The following is a 17,326-nucleotide window of genomic DNA, read 5'->3' as shown; positions in this document are numbered from 1 at the left end:
AAAAATAAAAAAAGTTAGCTGACTGTAGTGGCACATGCCCGTCGTCCCAGCTACTTGGGAGGCTTAGGTGGGAGGATCGCTTGAGCCTGGGAGGTTGAGGCTCCAGCGAGTCATGATTGTGCCACTGCACTCCAGCCTGAGCAATAGAGTAAGACCCTGTCTCAAAAAAAGAAAAATTATATAGTACAATTCAGTTATTTTAGTAACTTAACCGGGTGGTACAACCATCACCATAAATCCACTTTAGGACATTTTCACTACCCACCCCAAGTAAGATGTCTACTTACGGTTAATCTCTATTCCTGCCCCAGCCATAGGCAACTACTAATGCACTTTCTGTATCTATGATTTTGCCTTTTCTGTACATTTTATATATATAATACATTATAAATATACATTGATACTATGTGTATATACATAGTATATAAATATACTATTTCATATACTATATAGTATTGTAAATATGTTTAGATAGTGGTCTTTTATGTATGGTTTCCTCTTAACATTTTTTTTAGTTCATCTAAATGTAGCATGTTAGAAGTTCTTTTTTGCTGGTCAAATATTCCATTATATGACTATACTAACTTTTAAAAGTCTGTTCACCAGTTGATAGACATTTAGATTGTTTTCGTTTTTGGCTATTAGGAATAATGCTGCTGTGAGAATGTGGTGTGTAGATCTTTGGGTGAACATGTATTCATTTCTCTTGAGTAAATACCGAGAAGTAGGATTGATGAGCTGTATAGTAGTTTTATATTTAAAATTTTTGAGAAAATCCCAGGGTTTTCTCATAATTTTAAAGTTAATTAATTAATTTAAAGATGTGGTCATGCCACATTGTCCAGGCTGGCCTCAAACTCTGGTCTCAAGTGATCCTCCCATTTCAGCCTCCCAAGTAGCTTGGACCCATTAGTTGTTATTTTCACCAGTAATGAATGAGAGGTCCAAATCCGCGCCCCCCCCCCCCCCCTTTTTTTTTTTTTTTTTTTTTTTTTTTTTTTTTTTGAGCCCAAGTCTTGCTCTGTCACCAGGCTGGAGTGCAATGGTGTGAACTCAGCTCACTACAACCTTTGCCTCCCAGGTTCAAGCAGTTCTCTTGCCTCAGCCTCCCAAGGCATACACCACCACACCCTGCCAATTTTTATATTTTTTGTAGAGACGGGGTTTCACCCCTTTGGCCAGGGTGGTCTCGATCTCTTGACCTCATAATTTGCCCACCTTGGCCTCCCAAAGTGCTGGGATTACAGGCATGAGCTACCTCGCCTGGCCTTTTTTTTTTTTTTTTTAAATTACAACCATCCTAGTGGGTGAGGAGATGTCTCTTGTGGCTTTAATTTTATTTCCCTAATGATTAAGTGTCTTTTCACATGGTTATTAGCTATTTGTATATTATTTTTGGTGAAATGGCTACTGTATGTTGCCCATTTTCGATTGGATTATCCTTGAGTTTTAAGAGTTCACTATAAATTGTGGATACAAGTTTTCTTGAAGTACAAAAGTTTTAAATTTTGATCAAGTTCAGTGTACTCATTTTTTTCTTTTGTGGACTGTGATTTCAGTGTCATATCTAAATTTTTTTTCCAAACTCAAGATTTTGAAGATTGTTTTCTGTTTTCTTCAACAAGTTGTTTTGCATGAGGTGAGGGTTTAAGTTCATCTTTTTGCATGTGGGTTATCTAATTTTATATTAATTCATTTAAAATAATAACTGATTACATGGTAACACAAGTAACATATTCTTTAAGAGAAATAATTTTCCAAACAAAAATAATTAGTAAGGGGAGTGGTGGTATTGTAGTTTTTTTTACTGTCTAACTTAATAGAAGACTGATTCTCATATCTGCTTCTGCATTCAGTCTGTTGCAATATCACACATCATGTGGCTTGTAGAAAACAACTGTATGTACTTGTGAGAGAATGAGTGAAAAGATCAAATAATGCTTTAGTAGTAGTACAAAAATAATTTTAATCAGGGATTCCACTGAAAGGATGTCCTGGCAGTCTTTGATGAAACTTTAGTTGAAACTTTATAGAGAATCTTTAGTATAAGAGCTCGTTGATTGATATCTACTTTAGTCACTTAGAATTTCAATTAGGTCTTGTCATTTCCTTGGCATCTCATTTTATCATCTTATTTGCTTGTTTATTATAAAGCTTTTAAATGTTCTCCTTAGTTTTTACAAAGAAGTAATATTTTAGAATGACTATGAGGAATTAACAAACTATGCTTCATGGGCCAAATCCAGCCCATTGCATGTTTTGGTATTGGAACACAGTCACACTCATTCATTCACACTTTTTTTTTTTTTTTTTAAAGACGGGGTTTCACCGTGTTGGTCAGGCTGGTCTTGAACTCCCGACCTCAGGTGATCCGCCCTCCTTGGCCTCCAAAGTGCTTGGATTATAGGCATGAGCCACCACGCCCAGCCCATTCACACTTTTAAATTTGCTGATGCCTGTTAGAGATTACAGTCTTTAAAGACTGATGTTAAATAAGATGCCTCAGCAACTACTTTATAGAAAGTAGTTTTCTATAAGAAAAAAATACTGAGTTATTACATCATATTGGAAAGTTAGGCTTATTGACTTTGCAATATTTGTATTTTAAAAATTATTTTTCAAAGGATGTTTTCTTTGTAGTAAAAAAAAAAACCTCCTTGTTGAAGAGAAAGAATGGGATGTTCATTATTTTACAAATCAAATTAGGACACTTTGTAAAGTGCTGCTTTCCAATGAGTATCTTGGAAATATTAAAAGATGTATAAGGAGCTGTCAGGTTTAATCTTAAATATTTTAATTCATGCTATTTCAGGATGATCTTGAAGACCTTATAGTTAATTGGGATGAGAACAAAAGCGTCGGTGACATTTTTCTAAAATATGTAAGTATTGTATTTCTAAGTTTTCAGATTAAAGTATGATCTGATCAAGGACTGGCAAGGAATGTAATTTACCTATTTAAATGTGAGAGGTTTTAAAACTGCCATGATTGTGTTTATAAAATATACTGGAAATGTTCTTTGTCTTCTGAAACATGCCTTCTAGACACAACTTAACACCTTCTTAATGGTCCAAGACTATTAGAAGAATGCTAATTATCATGCTGTGCTGTAATTGTTTTAGTGTATATCAAGTTATTTGCCCTTCATAAATGGCCACGGATTGTATTTTTATTTTGTATATTATTTTTCATTTTAAGTTCAGTAGTGTAATATGTACAGGTTTATTATGTAGGTAATATTGTGTCATGGGGGTCTATTGTACAGATTATTTTGTCACCCAAGTTTTAAGCCTAGTGCCTTTTAGTTACTTTTCCTGATCTTCTCCTTCCTCCTACCCTCCTCTTTCCAATAGGTCCCAGCTGTGTATTGCTCCCCTCTATGTGTCTATGTCTTCTAATCCTTTAGCTCCCACTTATAAGTGAGAATATGTGATGTTTGGTTTTCTGTTCCTGTGTTAGTTTGCTAAGGATGATGCTCCATCTATGTGTCTGCAAAGGAGATGATCTTGCTTTTTTTTTTTTTTTTAATATGGCTGCATAGCATTCCATAGTGTATATATACCACATTTTCTTTATTAAGTCTATCACTGATGGGCCCTTAGATTGATTCCATATCCTTGCTACTGTGAATATTGCTGAATTCTACCAAATGTACAAAGAAGTTTTTATTTTTCTCCCTTCTTTTTGATAACACTGTTGTCATGTCTGTTTCTGTTTAACGGCTTCTAATGAACTGCCTCTTCTTTACTAGGATAAGAACCACACAACTTAAGTTTTATGAATTAATTTTGATGAGGTTCTATAAATAGAATTTGTATGTTTCTTTGAATCTCTTTAAATAAAATTTGTAAGTTTCAGTGCCTTGAGTACTGGCATTTATACTTTTATTTTTTGAAGCCTCTTTCTAACTTCTTTCCTTACAAAATAGTCTCTTAGATATTTTTTCAGTTTGGTTGAGAATTAAAAATGTACAAATTATTTCTTCGTACTTTTTTGATACCTTTTAATTTTCTCAATTAGCCAAGACCATTTTCCTTTTCTTGCTTGCATTTTTGGGTAATATAACTGATCTTTTAATGGGGGTTTGGATTTTTGAATAAATACCATGCTTTTGGCATCTACATAGATCAGCTGTAATTTAATTAATATTTTTTGAGCTCATAGACATTTTCTTTGTCATGTTTGTATCAATACAATTAAGCTTTAACATGCTTTTGTTTTTTTCTGGGTCGTTACATGTTTTAGACTATGTATACCAATTGATGCATTTTGTTTGGCAATTAACTGTTTACTGAGAAATTTATAAAATGTTTCTATATTTGAGAAGAAACATAAACTTTTACATCTAATATGTCAGATTGTGACTATTAACTATTTGACTTTAAGTTTCATTGTCTCTAAGGGTGATAAATGCATAACAATAATGTTTTTTCCCCCTTTTCTTCCTAGTCAAAAGATTTGGTAAAAACGTACCCTCCCTTTGTAAACTTCTTTGAAATGAGCAAGGAAACAATTATTAAATGTGAAAAACAGAAACCAAGATTTCATGCTTTTCTCAAGGTAATATATATTTCTTTCAAATAAAAATTTGAGGATTATTTCCAAAGTAATACATCAAAATCATGAAAAAATGAAGTACATTTTAACTTTAGTAAAATGTATCTATGTAGGAACATCTTAATGTCTGTTAAATTTAGTTGTACTTGTGGTGACAATGATGTTTAGCTTTGGAAAGTTTGATATTTTCAGTATTAGGTGCCAGGAGGCAGCTGAGTGAATAAGAATGTTATATGTAGTCTTTTTTTTTTTTTTAAGTTGTGGCTGGGTGCACTGGCCAATGTCAGCCTGTAATCTTAGCACTTTGAGAGGCTGATAAGGGAGGATTGCTTGAGCAACATGGTGAGACCCCTATCTCTACAAAAAAGTTTTTAAAAAGTTATATGTTATTTTAGTTCTCGAAACACCTAATGATTTTCCAGTGAGATTTGTTTTGCCTTTTTTTTTTTCTTAACAGTTCCTTTGTTATGTAGTGGTACTAGCCTAATTAATGTTATTAAATGTGCTTTTTCTTGTGAACGATGCAGACTTAAGAGAATTGTAAGATGGCATATATAGGAGTTTGTAGAGGAACTCACCTTTTATGTAAGATGTTAACCACTGGCTGGCCAAGAGGTCATTTCAGGCACTGAAAAATTATTCAGCCACAGTAATCTGCTGGGGAGCAATTACACCTCTATTAGTTTGTATCAGGGACACTGATGATAAGGTGTAATCTAATAAAAAGTAGGACATAGGACATACAATCTTTTCAGAAAACCTTTTTTGAAATTGTTGAATAAATTTTTTTCAGATAAACCAAGCAAAACCAGAATGTGGACGGCAGAGCCTTGTTGAACTTCTTATCCGACCAGTACAGAGGTTACCCAGTGTTGCGTTACTTTTAAATGGTACGTGTCTGATCTGTTTCAGACTACTTCAGATATTTTAGTGGAATTGTTTTTTCCAAAAAAGTTGAATTTCTTCTTATTTTCAGAGTTTTTTAGATTTCAGCATTAAAGTTTATTATATATGTTTTGCTTTATGGATTATCTTAAAAAATACTGGTGCCACAAAAATTCAGTCTAGCCTGAAATACTTTATTTGTTGTGATATCAAATATATTGACTAGTAGTATACATTTTGTCTTTTCATTTAAAAGTCTATTTCATGGTGTGTCACTAATTCAAAATCATCTTACATCCAAGTACCTACAAAATTTGCCCACAGAATCACAAAGAGAGAGATAAATTCGTATGTCCCAAGTTTTTTGTAGCCGTTTTTTGAATTTTAGTAAAGTTCTATATACTTGGCTTTACGCTTACTTTTTTTGCCTTTAGATTGCTCAGAATCCTCTTGAAACATGTATTTATTCCAGAACTGAACTACAGATATCAATAGAAGGGATTTTTACAGCAGAGAATTTTTATGAATAAATTTTGCCTGTGGTAAAAAATGTATATGTATATTCTGTTACATTTAGCTGTCTAAGGACAGTATCAGTTTTTATTTTATTTTTAGTTAAGTGTGAAAACTAAATTATAGCCTGTAATCCCAGCACTTTGGAAGACCAGGGATAAGCCCAGGAGTTGGAGACCAGCCTGGGCAACATACAGAGACCCCGTCTCTAAAAATAATTAAAAAAAAAAAAAAAATTATAAACAGGAATAAGTCTATAATAAAGCATTTAATTCCTAAACTTAATCTACACTAATATGTACAGCAGACAAGGAGGCAAATTTTGTGATGGTTTGTTATTTTCTTTAAAAATCTTGGTTAGTATATGAATTATAGTAGTAACTAAAAATCTGACAATTTTTGTTTTCTTTAGAATTATCTAATATAGTTGAGAATTACTGGCTTATAAAATGATTTATCTACTATTTAAAACTGTTCTGTTTTACAAATTATAAGGAGAATATATGAACAAACTTCAGGTTTCCAAAACATTGTGGTTTTCTTCTAATTTATGTATCTTCATTATTATTTCATTAAGTACTTGTAGAAATTCATAAATGTTATGAATAAAATTATTTCTAAGCTTTATTATTGCATGAGAGATTAATTAGGTGGACAGTGGTACTAGATTAAACTTAGATTTGATAAGACTATGCCAAGGATGACGTAGGAAACACAAATAAACAACCTGGAGTAGAAGAGTCAATGTGTTAAGTATAAGTCTCTAAAGTAACAAAATCTGTTCTTAAAGATACCAGATGCTCTCTGTGATGTAGCCATGGGCCCCAGTATGAAATACAAAATACATTATGATTTCTGAGCTTACTGAGGATCCTATGTTTTCATTTAGCACTATGGAGAGAGTTTGGGGAATTTAGGATTCCTCAAGCATTACTTGAGGGGATTGGAACATAAGTGTAAGAAAAATCAAGATTACATATTCTGAAAATTTAGTCAGTAAAAATGGAAACCTTAACAGATGTATGAGAGAGTTTTTTAGGAAATAGTGCTTAAAACTTTTTTAAAAGTAAAGAGTGAATATTATCTTTAAACATTAATCAGCTGTATCAAGATGGACAGCATTTTAAAGTCTTAGATGAGAAATCAGTTAATTTTTTATGCATGAAAAAATCATTGTATTATTACAGATCTTAAGAAGCATACAGCTGATGAAAATCCAGACAAAAGCACTTTAGAAAAAGCTATTGGATCACTAAAGGAAGTAATGACGTAAGTGCATTGTTTCAATTTTTGATCGTGCCTTAGATTTCTAATGGAATTAAGAACAACTAAAATCATAAATAGAAAAATATCAATAGCAAAATTCTTGTAAAATAAATTATTATTCTAATAGTGTAGTTACACAGAAGTATCGTAAGATACGTTCATTAATCAAAATGTTTATTTCTGAAGTTATTAAACTCTTGGGCACAGAAAATAATAGTTTAGAAACTTGAAAATGTTACAAATGCCCTGTTAGACATTTTCTTCATATACCTCTAGTCATAGCTTGTTTCTGTCTTCATATTAATGTGAATTGCCCAAATGTAACGTGAGAATTTGACCACAGTGAAACGAAAAGATTTGCAATACTTTTTCACTTTAACTTTTAACTTTTTGTTTTCTACCTAGAATTCTGTGGAATTAAATTGGCAGGATTAGTTGGAAATGTATTAAAAGTGTAAATTCAATGAAATTGATTTGAGGGGTTTGTTGGTTTGTTTGTTTGTTTGAGACGGAGTCTCACACTGTTGCCCAGGCTGGAGTGCAATGGCCCGATCTTGGCTCACTGCAACCTCCACCTCCTGGGTTTAAGCAGTTCTCTGCCTCAGCCTCCTGAGTAGCTGGGATTATAGGCGCCTGCCAACATGCCCAGCTAATTTTTGTATTTTTAGTAGAGACAGGGTTTCACCATCTTGACCATGCTGGTCTTGAACTCCTGACTTCGTGTTCCACCTGCCTCAGCCTCCCAAAGTGCTGGGATTACAGGTGTGAGCCACCGTGCCCAGCCTGATTTGGGAAGTTTGATCATAAACTTAGGCTGCTTACTATAATCTAACTTGGAAACAGGACTGATCAGAAATGATCTTCTGACTGTTAGGAGCTGAGTGGAAAACTCTCTTGCCGTTAACTGTTTTTGTTTTGCCTCAGAGAAGGCACTTTAAGTGGGCTTTGTATATCAGTGTATTTAATTGATTTCTGAGATTCCAGGTGCTTCTGTGTGAGAGTTTCTTAAAAGGCTTCCAGAAAAGCTCTTAAGGAAAAACTTCACTAGCTCTAGAGAGGGGATTCAGCAGAGACCTCTCTCTCATTCTCTTATTTGAAACAATAATGCTCAAATTAGTTATTATCAGCTTCTGTTCCTGCTGAAAGTGTTATGTAAACAGGGGTCCAAAGACTCCCTCAGATACCAAAATCTGCAGGTGCTCAGGTCCCCTACAGTCAGCATCTGCAGATATGGAGGGCTGACTGTATATACTTTTTTGTTTTCTTTTCTTTTTGCTTGTATTTGTATTTTGTACATTCACCAAACAACCATCATGCTTTTGATTTTTTTCCCCTGGGACCAGGATAATAGTATTGAGACTATTATGATGACAATTCTCCATATTTTTTCAGCACCTTATGGTTTAAAATACTCTGACACACAGTATTTACCTTGATCTTTTCAACAGACTTTACAAAGTAGACAGTCATTGTTTTCATATTTTTATAAAAGAAACTGAGAGATTGTTACCTGCTCAATTTATCTGTTTAGAGTGTAGAATACTCTACAAGTGGCTTATGCTATTTGTTATTTATGTATAATATATTTTGGTAAGCAAAGATTATAAAGTAAGTAAGGAAAAGTAGCAAATAGAGTAGTCATTTGACATGTTGCCTTCTTTAGAATAGTGTCAAGCTTGCTGCTCTAGGGATAATGAGCTGAATCAATAAGACATTTAAATTTCTTGAGAACTTCTATTTTTAATGTATCCCTACCCTAAGTGCCTTTCCCACAGATTCTCAATAAATGTTGAATTATAGGAGCTGATATTTTAATGTCAAATTGTGATGCTGATTTATAAGCCTTATAGAATTTTACCGGATCTAAATTCTTGAGATTCTTGAACATTTACTCTAGAGATTTAATGCTTATTTTGGTTGATTAAAACCACCATAACATATCAGATATAGGAAATGATGACACAACACCACTTCACTAGTCCTTACCATTTAGGCAAACTAAAAACGCCTCCTAAAATTGGATTCTAACAACATCAGGTATATGTGCTTAGTTTTTCAATATTAATTTGTTATATATACATATGTTTTTAGTTACTTCAAATATGACTTTTTTAAACTACACATATTTAAAATATAGTTTGATTAATTTCGGCACACATATGTTCCCAAGAAACCATCACCACAATCAAGATGAGGAACATTTCCATCACCCCCAAAATTTACTCATGCCCCTTGGTAATAATCTCCTTTTCTGGCCTATCCTGTTTTGCCCTTCCCAAGGCAACCTTATATCACTGTAATTTAGGAATGCCCCAGATATTGCAGGTTAAGTTGCAGACCATGGCAATAAAGGAAATATCCCGGTAAAGCAACTCATGAATTTTTTCATTTCTCAGTGCATATGAAAGTTATGTTTACACTATACCATAGCCTGTGAATTATACAGTAGCATTATGTTTAAAAATTAATGTACATACCTGATATCTGAGCCTTCAGTAAGTTCTGGTCTTTTTGCTGGTGAAGGTCTTGCCTCGATGTTGATGGCTGCTTACCAGGGTGGTGGTTGCTGAAGGCTGGGGTGGCTGTGGTATTACTCTCTCTCTCTCTCTTTCTCTCTCTCTCTCTCCCTCCCCCCCCCCCCCCCCCTCCCCTTTTGAGACAAGGTCTCACTCTAGTTTCCCAGGCCAGAGTGCGGTGGCACAGTCTCAACTCACTGCAGCTTTCACCTTCTCCCACCTCAACCTCCTGAGTAGCCGGGATTGCAGATGTGTACCACCATGCCTAGCTAATTTTTATATTTTTTGTACAGCTGGAGTTTCACCATGTTGCCCAGGCTGGTCATGAACTCCTGAACTCAAGCAATCTGCCCACCTCGGCTTCCCTTACTACTGGAATAAGTACTGGAATTACATGCATGAGCCACCACACCCGGGTAGCAATTTCTTCAAATAAGACAGCAGTGAAGTTGACCATATCAATTGATTCTTCCTTTCATGAACAGTTTTTCTGTAGCATGCAATGCTGTTGAATAGAATTTTACCCATAGTAAAACTTCAAAGTTGGGGTCAGTTATTTTAGATTTTGACACCACGTTATCAACTGTCTATAGTATTCTAAATCATTTCTTGTCATTTCAACAATGTTCACAGCATCTTCACCAGGAGTAGATTCCATCTCAAGAAACCACTTTCTTTGCTTATATGTAAGAAGCAACTCTTTATTTGTTCGGGATTGTTCATGAGATTGCAACAATTCAGTCCCATCTTTAGCCTCCACTTCTAATTGTAGTCCACTTGCTGTTTCTGCCACATCTGCAATTCCTTCTGCAACTGAAACCTTGAACCCCTCAAAGTCATCCATAAGGACTGGAATCAACTTCTAGACGATTAATGTTGATATATGACCTCCCATGATTCACAAATGTTCTTTTCTTTTTCTTCATTTTTATTTGTGCCTCCTTGACCTGAGCTCTGGCTGTTGTTGTTTTATTCTGCCCCGCTTCTCTGCTGCTGACTACCGTGGCTCTCTGCAACCTGCAACCCGTCACCTTGGTGTTACCTCCCCTGAGGTCTCCACCTGTGCCCCTGGCCTCGCATACCCAGCGTCACCTGCTGGATAGATGTTTTCAAATGGCAACAAAGATGGTGAATCCTTTCCAGTAGGCTTTCTTTTTCCTTTTTTTTTTTTTTGGTCAGTTAATAGAAACTGCAAACGATCAGTTGGCTGATGCCCTCTATTGATACATCATACAAATCAGTAGCCTGCCCCACAGCACAACTCAAGCCATTCCTACCAAGGGAAGAAAGGCTGGCCTCTCTAACCCCCGTAGGAAAGGCTTGGCTTGTACCACATCACATCTCATATGAATCTAAAGTCTAGTGTTTTACTTATGAAAATAGAAAAGAGCTTTTGTTATGACTGTCCACTGCAGCCTGGTACTAAAACGGCCCAATGCTCACTTCTGCTTGGAAAAATAGTCTGTGCTCTTTTGGACGTCATCCAGTAGGTTTTCAATTGTCTTGGTGATTCTTGTGATTCTTCTGATGGATTTGTTCTGTCTGTGGCAGCTATAGCCTTATGAAATGTGTTTCTTAAATAGTAAGACTTGAAAGTTGAAATTACTTCTTGATTCATGGGCTGAAGAATTGGACATTGAGCTACCAGGCATGAAAACAAAATTAGTCTTCTGTACATCTCCGTCAGAGCTCTTGGATGACCAGGTATATTGTCAATAAGCGGTAATCTTTTGAAAGGAACATTTTTCTGAGCTGTAGATCTCAAGAGTGGGCTTAAAAGATTTAGCAGGGCCAGGTGCAGTGGCTCACACCTGTAATCTCAGCACTTTGGGAGGCTGAGGTGGGCGTATCACTTGAGGCCAGGAGTTTCAGACCAGCTTGACCAACATGGTGAAACCCCGTCTCTACCAAAAACACAAAAAAATTAGCTAGGTGTGATGATGCACGTCTGTAACCCCATCTACGCAGGGGCTGAGGTACGAGAATTGCTTGAATCCAAGAGCTGGATGTTGCAGTGAGTCAAGATTGCGCCACTGCACTCCAGCCTGATGACAGAGTGAGACTCTGTCTGAAAAAAGGAAAAAAATGTAGTAGACCATGACAGATGTGCTGTCATCCATACTTTGCTGTTTCATTTGCAGAACACAGACAGAGTCGATTTAGCATAATTCTGAAGGGCCCTAGGATTTTCAGAATGGTCAATGATCATTGGCTACCACATAGTCACCAGTTGCATTAGCCCCTAACAAAAGAGTCAGCCTGTCCTTCGAAGCTCTGAAACCAGGCATTTACTTCTCCCTTCTAGTTGTGAGAGTCCTAGAAAGCATCTTCTTCTACTTGAAGGCTGTTTTGTCTACATTGAAACTCTGTTGTTTAGTATAGCCACCTTCTTCAATTATTTCAGCTAGGGTTTCTGGATAATTTGCTGTAGCTTCTCCATTAGCACTTGCTGCTTCACCTGGCACTTTTATGTTACGGAAATAGCTTCTTTCCTTAAACTTCCATGAACCAACTCTGCTAACTTCAAACTTTTCTTCAACTTTCTTACCTCTGTCAGCCTTCACAGAATTGAAGACAATTAGGAAATTGTTCTGGATTAGTTAGGGGCTTGTTCTGGATTGTTAAGGCTGGTCTGATCTTCTATCTAGACCACTGAAACCTTCTCCATATTAGCAATAAGGTTGTTTCACTTATTATTCATGTCACTAGAGTAGCACTTTTAGTTTTCTTCAATAACTTTTCTTTTACATTCACAGTTTGGCTGTTCAATGCAAGAGGCTTAGCTTTAGGACTATCTCTGTTTTCAACTTGCCCCTCTTACTAAACTCAATCATTTCCAGCTTTTGATTTGAAGAGAGAAATGTGCAACTCCTTCTTTCACTTAAATAGTTAGAGGACATTGTAGGGTTGGTTATTAATTTCAATATTGTTGTATCTCAGGGAATAGAGAAGCAAGAGGAGAGAGAGAGAAAGGGAATGGCTGGCTGGTGGAGCACTCAGAACACATACATATTTATTGATTAGGTTCAGTGTCTCATATGGGCATTGTTTGTGGTGTCCCAAAACAATTACAATAGTAACATCATCATAACACCATAACAGATAATCATAATCATGATAACAGATCATCATCATAATCACTATAACAGATATAATAATAATGAGAACGTTTGAAATATTGAGAGAAATACCAAAATGTGAAAGAGACACAAAGTAAGCACGTATTGTTAGAAAAACGGCACTGTAGACCTACTTGACACAGGGTTGCTCAGAAACTTTCAATCTCTTTGAAACAACAGCAACAACAAACAAAAAACGCTATATGTGAAGCACAATAAAGTAAAGCACAATAAAGTGAGATATGCATATATACACTTTCTAGGATTTTATTTACATGGAATCTTTTGTCTGGCTTTTTTTTTTTTTTTTTAACTCAGCACAATTACTTTCAGATTAGTCCTTATTGTTGCTTATTTCAGTAGTGAATTTACTTTATTTTCCATCGTATGAATATATCGGAGTTTATCCATTTTCATGTTGATGGCATTTTGATTGTTTCCAATTCTTGGCTATTACAAGTAAAGCTGCTTTGAAAATTTGTGAACCAGTCTTTGGATAGACATATGCCTTCATTTCTCTTGGATAAATACCTAGGAGTGGGAATGGTAGGTCAGATAGTAGGTGTATGCATTTTTTTTTCTGACGGTAGGGGGCAGGGTCTCATTCTGTGGCCCAGGCTGGAGTGTGGTGGTGTAATGTTGGCTCATTGCAACCTCCACCTTTCAGGCTCAAGCATTCCTCCCACCTCAGTCTTCTGAGTAGTTGGGACTACAGGTGCAACGCTACTGGGTAAGTTTTTGTATTTTTTGTAGAGACAGGGTTTCACTATGTTGCCCAGGCTGGTCTTGAACTCCTGGACTCAAGCAATCTGCCTGCCTCAGCCCCCCAAAGTGTTGGAATTACAGGCCTGAGCTACTGCACCCAGCAAGGTGTATGCATTTCTAAGAAACTGTCAAACTGTTGACAAGGTGGTTATATTATTTTGCATTCCTACCAACAGTGTGTGGTGTTCAAGTTTCCATGTCCTTACCAACAGTTGGTGTGGTCAGTCATTTTAGTTTTTTTATTATTTATTTATTTTTGAGACAGAGTCTCCCTCTGTCGTCAGGCTGGAATGCAATAGCACAATCTTGGTTCGCTGCAACCTCTGACTCCCTGGTTCAAGCTATTCTCCTGCCTCAGCCTCCCAAGTAGCTGGGATTATAGGCAGGCGCCATCACGCCCAGCTAGTTTTTGTATTTTTAGTAGAGACAGGGTTTCACCATGTTAGCCAGGATGTTCTTGATCTCCTGACCCTGTGATCTGCCTGCGTTGGCCTCCCAAAGTGCTGGGATTACAGGAGTGACCCACCATACCTGGACTATTTTTTATTTTTTTATTCTTATTTTTTGAGATGGAGTCTTACTCTGTTGCCTAGGCTGGAGTGCAGTGGCACAATCCCAGCTCATGGCAACCTCTGCCTCCCGGGTTCAAGCAATTCTCCTGCCTCAACCTCAGGAGTAGTTGGGATTACAGGCATCTGCCACCATGCCCAACTAATTTTAGTATTTTTAGTAGAGATGGGGCTTTACCTTGTTGACCAGTCTGGTCTCGAACTCCTGTCCTCAGATGATCCACCAGCCTCAGCCTCCCAAAGCACTGGGATTATAGGCTTGAGCCACCATGCTCAGCCTGGCCAGTCATTTTAATTTGTGACATTCTCATAGATGTGTGGTTGTTTTTCCCATTTTCATAACAACAAATGATGTTAAACATCTTTTCATGTGATTATTTGTTGTCATATTACCTTGTTTGGTGATGTGCCTATTTGAGTCTTCTATTTGAAAAAAAATTTTTTGCTTGTTCTGTGCTTGAATTTTGAGAGTTCTTTATATTCTAGGTAAAAGCCTTTTTTTAAAAAAAGATATATGGTTGCAAATACTTCCTCCTAGTTTCTAGCTTGTTGTTTTTCTTTTGACATTTCTTGCAAAAAATAGGAGTTCTAGATTTTGAAGTCTAATTTATGAAATTTTAATTTAACAAACAAAAATTTATTTTAATGAATGGTACATTTATCTAAGAAATATTTGTCTAACCCAAAGTTACAAGGATGCTTTTCTTATTTTCTATTTAAGAATGTTTGTGGGATTAGTCTTTAGGTAAAAATCATTTAGGTCTGTGACCCATTTTGAGTTAATTTTGAAGTTCATTTTTAAACTACGGAAATCTATTCTAGTAGTGTTTGTTGAAGAGAGTATTCTTTCGCTACTGAATAGCTTTTGTTCAATTGCTGAAAATTAGCTGACCATAAATGTAAGAGTTTATTTCTTTACTCTCAATTCTGCTTCATTGATCTGTATGTCTGTGCTTATGCCAGAACCACACAGCCTTGATTACTGTACTTTAAGTTTTGAAATTGGAAAGAATGTGTCTTCCAACTTTGTTCTTTTTCACAATTGGTTTTGCTATTCTGAGTTATAGAAATTTGGCATGTGGCTTTTAGAAGCATCTTGCCACTTTCTGAAAAACAACAACAAAAAACAGTGGGGAATGTGTATAGAAATTTTATTGAATTTGTACGTCAATTTGAGGAGTATTATCTTAGCAATGTTATTATTATTTTTGAAATGGAGTCTTCACTGTCATCCAGGCTGGAGTGCAAGGCACAATCTTGGCTCAATGCAACTTCTGCCTCCTAGGTTCAACTGATTCCCCAGCATCAGCCTCCTGAGTAGCTGGGACTACAGGTGTGTACCACCATGCCTGGCTAAGTTTTGTATTTTTAAGTAGAGATGGGGTTTCAGCATGTTGTAGGCTGGTCTCAAACTCCAGACCTCAGATGATCCACCCTGCTTGGCCTTCTAAAGTATTTGGGTTATAGGCATGAGCCACCTCGCTCAGCTTATCGTAGCAATATTAAATCTTCTGATTTATGAATATTTACTTTTAATTTCTTTCAACTATATTTTGTGGTTTTCAGAGGATAAGCTTTGTGGGTTGCTTGTTAGACTTATTCTTAAGTATTTACTCTTTTTGATACTATTGTAATTGGAATTGTTTTCTTAATTTCATTTTTTGGATTGTTTATTGCTAGCATGTAGAAATACAATAGAATTTTATATGGAGATCTTGTATCTTGCAACCTTGGTGAACTTCTTTATTCTTATAATGTTTTAGTGAATTCTTTTTTTTTTTTTTTTTTTTTTTGGAGATGGAGTTTCGCTCTTGTTACCCAGGCTGGAGTGCAATGGCGCGACCGGCTCACCGCACCCTCCGCCTCCTGGGTTCAGGCAATTCTCCTGCCTCAGCCTCCTGAGTCGCTGGGATTACAGGCATGCACCACCAAGCCCAGCTATTTTTTGTATTTTTAGTAGAGATGGGGTTTCACCATGTTGACCAGGATGGTCTCGATCTCTTGACCTCGTGATCCACCCGCCTCGGCCTCCCACAGTGCTGGGATTACAGGCTTGAGCCACCGCGCCCGGCCGGTTTTAGTGAATTCCTTAGGATTTTCCATAAGTAAGATTATGTCATTGGCAAATATAGTTTTACTTTTGTTTTTAAGCTGGATAGCTTTTATTTTTGTATCTAATTATTCTAGGTGAAAGCTGCAGTACATTGTTAAACAGAGAAGTGGTGAGTGTGGACGTCTTGTCTTGTTTTTCATTTCGTGGGGAAAGCATTCGGTCTTTTCACCACTATGGATGAGCTCTGGAGTTTTTGTAGATTTCCTTTATTAGAGTGAGCAAGTTTTCACCTACATCTACATTGTTTTATGTTTTTATTATAAAATAGATTTTTGTTTTGTTTTTTGACACAGGGTCTTGCTTTGTCACTAAGGCTGGAGTGTAGTGGTGCAATCAGCACACTGCAGCCATCAACTTCTGGACTCAAGAGATTCTCCTACCTCAGCCTCATGAATAGAGGTTGGAATTACAGGCACATGCCAACAGCCTCGGCCATTTTCTAAAAAATTTATTTATTTATTTATTTTTTGAGACGGAGTTTCGCTCTTGTTACCCAGGCTGGAGTGCAATGGTGCGGTCTCAGCACACCACAACCTCCGCCTCCTGGGTTCAGGCAATTCTCCTACCTCAGCCTCCTGAGTAGCTGGGATTACAGGCACGCACCACCATGCCCAGCTAATTTTTGTATTTTTAGTAGAGACGGGATTTCACCATGTTGACCAGGATGGTCTCGATCTCTTGACCTCGTGATCCACCCGTCTCGGCCTCCCAAAGTGCTGGGATTACAGGTGTGAGCCACCGTGCCCGGCCCAAAAATTTATTTTTTAAAGATAGCGTTTCACTATGTTGACCAGGCTTTCTGTTGGGTTTTGTCACATGCTTTTTTGTGTGTCTACCAAGCTGGTCATTTTTTTGTTTGTTTTTGTTCTGTTGATTATGGCATATTACGTTAATTGATTTTTGCATATTAACTCAACCTTGAACTTATATTCCTGGTATAAATCCCAGTTGGTGATGATGTATAATCCTTATATGTTGCTGGATTTAGCTTGCTAGTATTTTGTTGAAGATTATGTGTCTATA

At 36.4% G+C, this 17,326-nt stretch overlaps 1 protein-coding gene across 4 annotated transcripts in view; it reads left to right on the top strand.

The window, feature by feature from the left end:
• The window catches only part of ECT2 (epithelial cell transforming 2), an 84,884-nt gene that overhangs the window by 31,177 nt on the left and 36,381 nt on the right, over positions 1-17,326 (top strand). For all 4 annotated transcript variants that reach the window (XM_032258288.1, XM_032258287.1, XM_032258289.1 and 1 more), the window contains 4 exons: positions 2,813-2,881; positions 4,450-4,560; positions 5,351-5,447; positions 7,143-7,224. In XM_032258288.1, coding sequence (XP_032114179.1) covers positions 2,813-2,881; positions 4,450-4,560; positions 5,351-5,447; positions 7,143-7,224 — 359 coding nt within the window. The remainder of the gene's footprint in view (positions 1-2,812; positions 2,882-4,449; positions 4,561-5,350; positions 5,448-7,142; positions 7,225-17,326) is intronic.

The sequence above is a fragment of the Sapajus apella genome, unplaced genomic scaffold, assembly GCF_009761245.1.
Source record: "Sapajus apella isolate SASKATOON/1434 unplaced genomic scaffold, GSC_monkey_1.0 scaffold101, whole genome shotgun sequence".
Lineage (NCBI taxonomy): Eukaryota > Metazoa > Chordata > Mammalia > Primates > Cebidae > Sapajus > Sapajus apella.
This window is presented reverse-complemented; position numbering and strand designations above follow the sequence as displayed.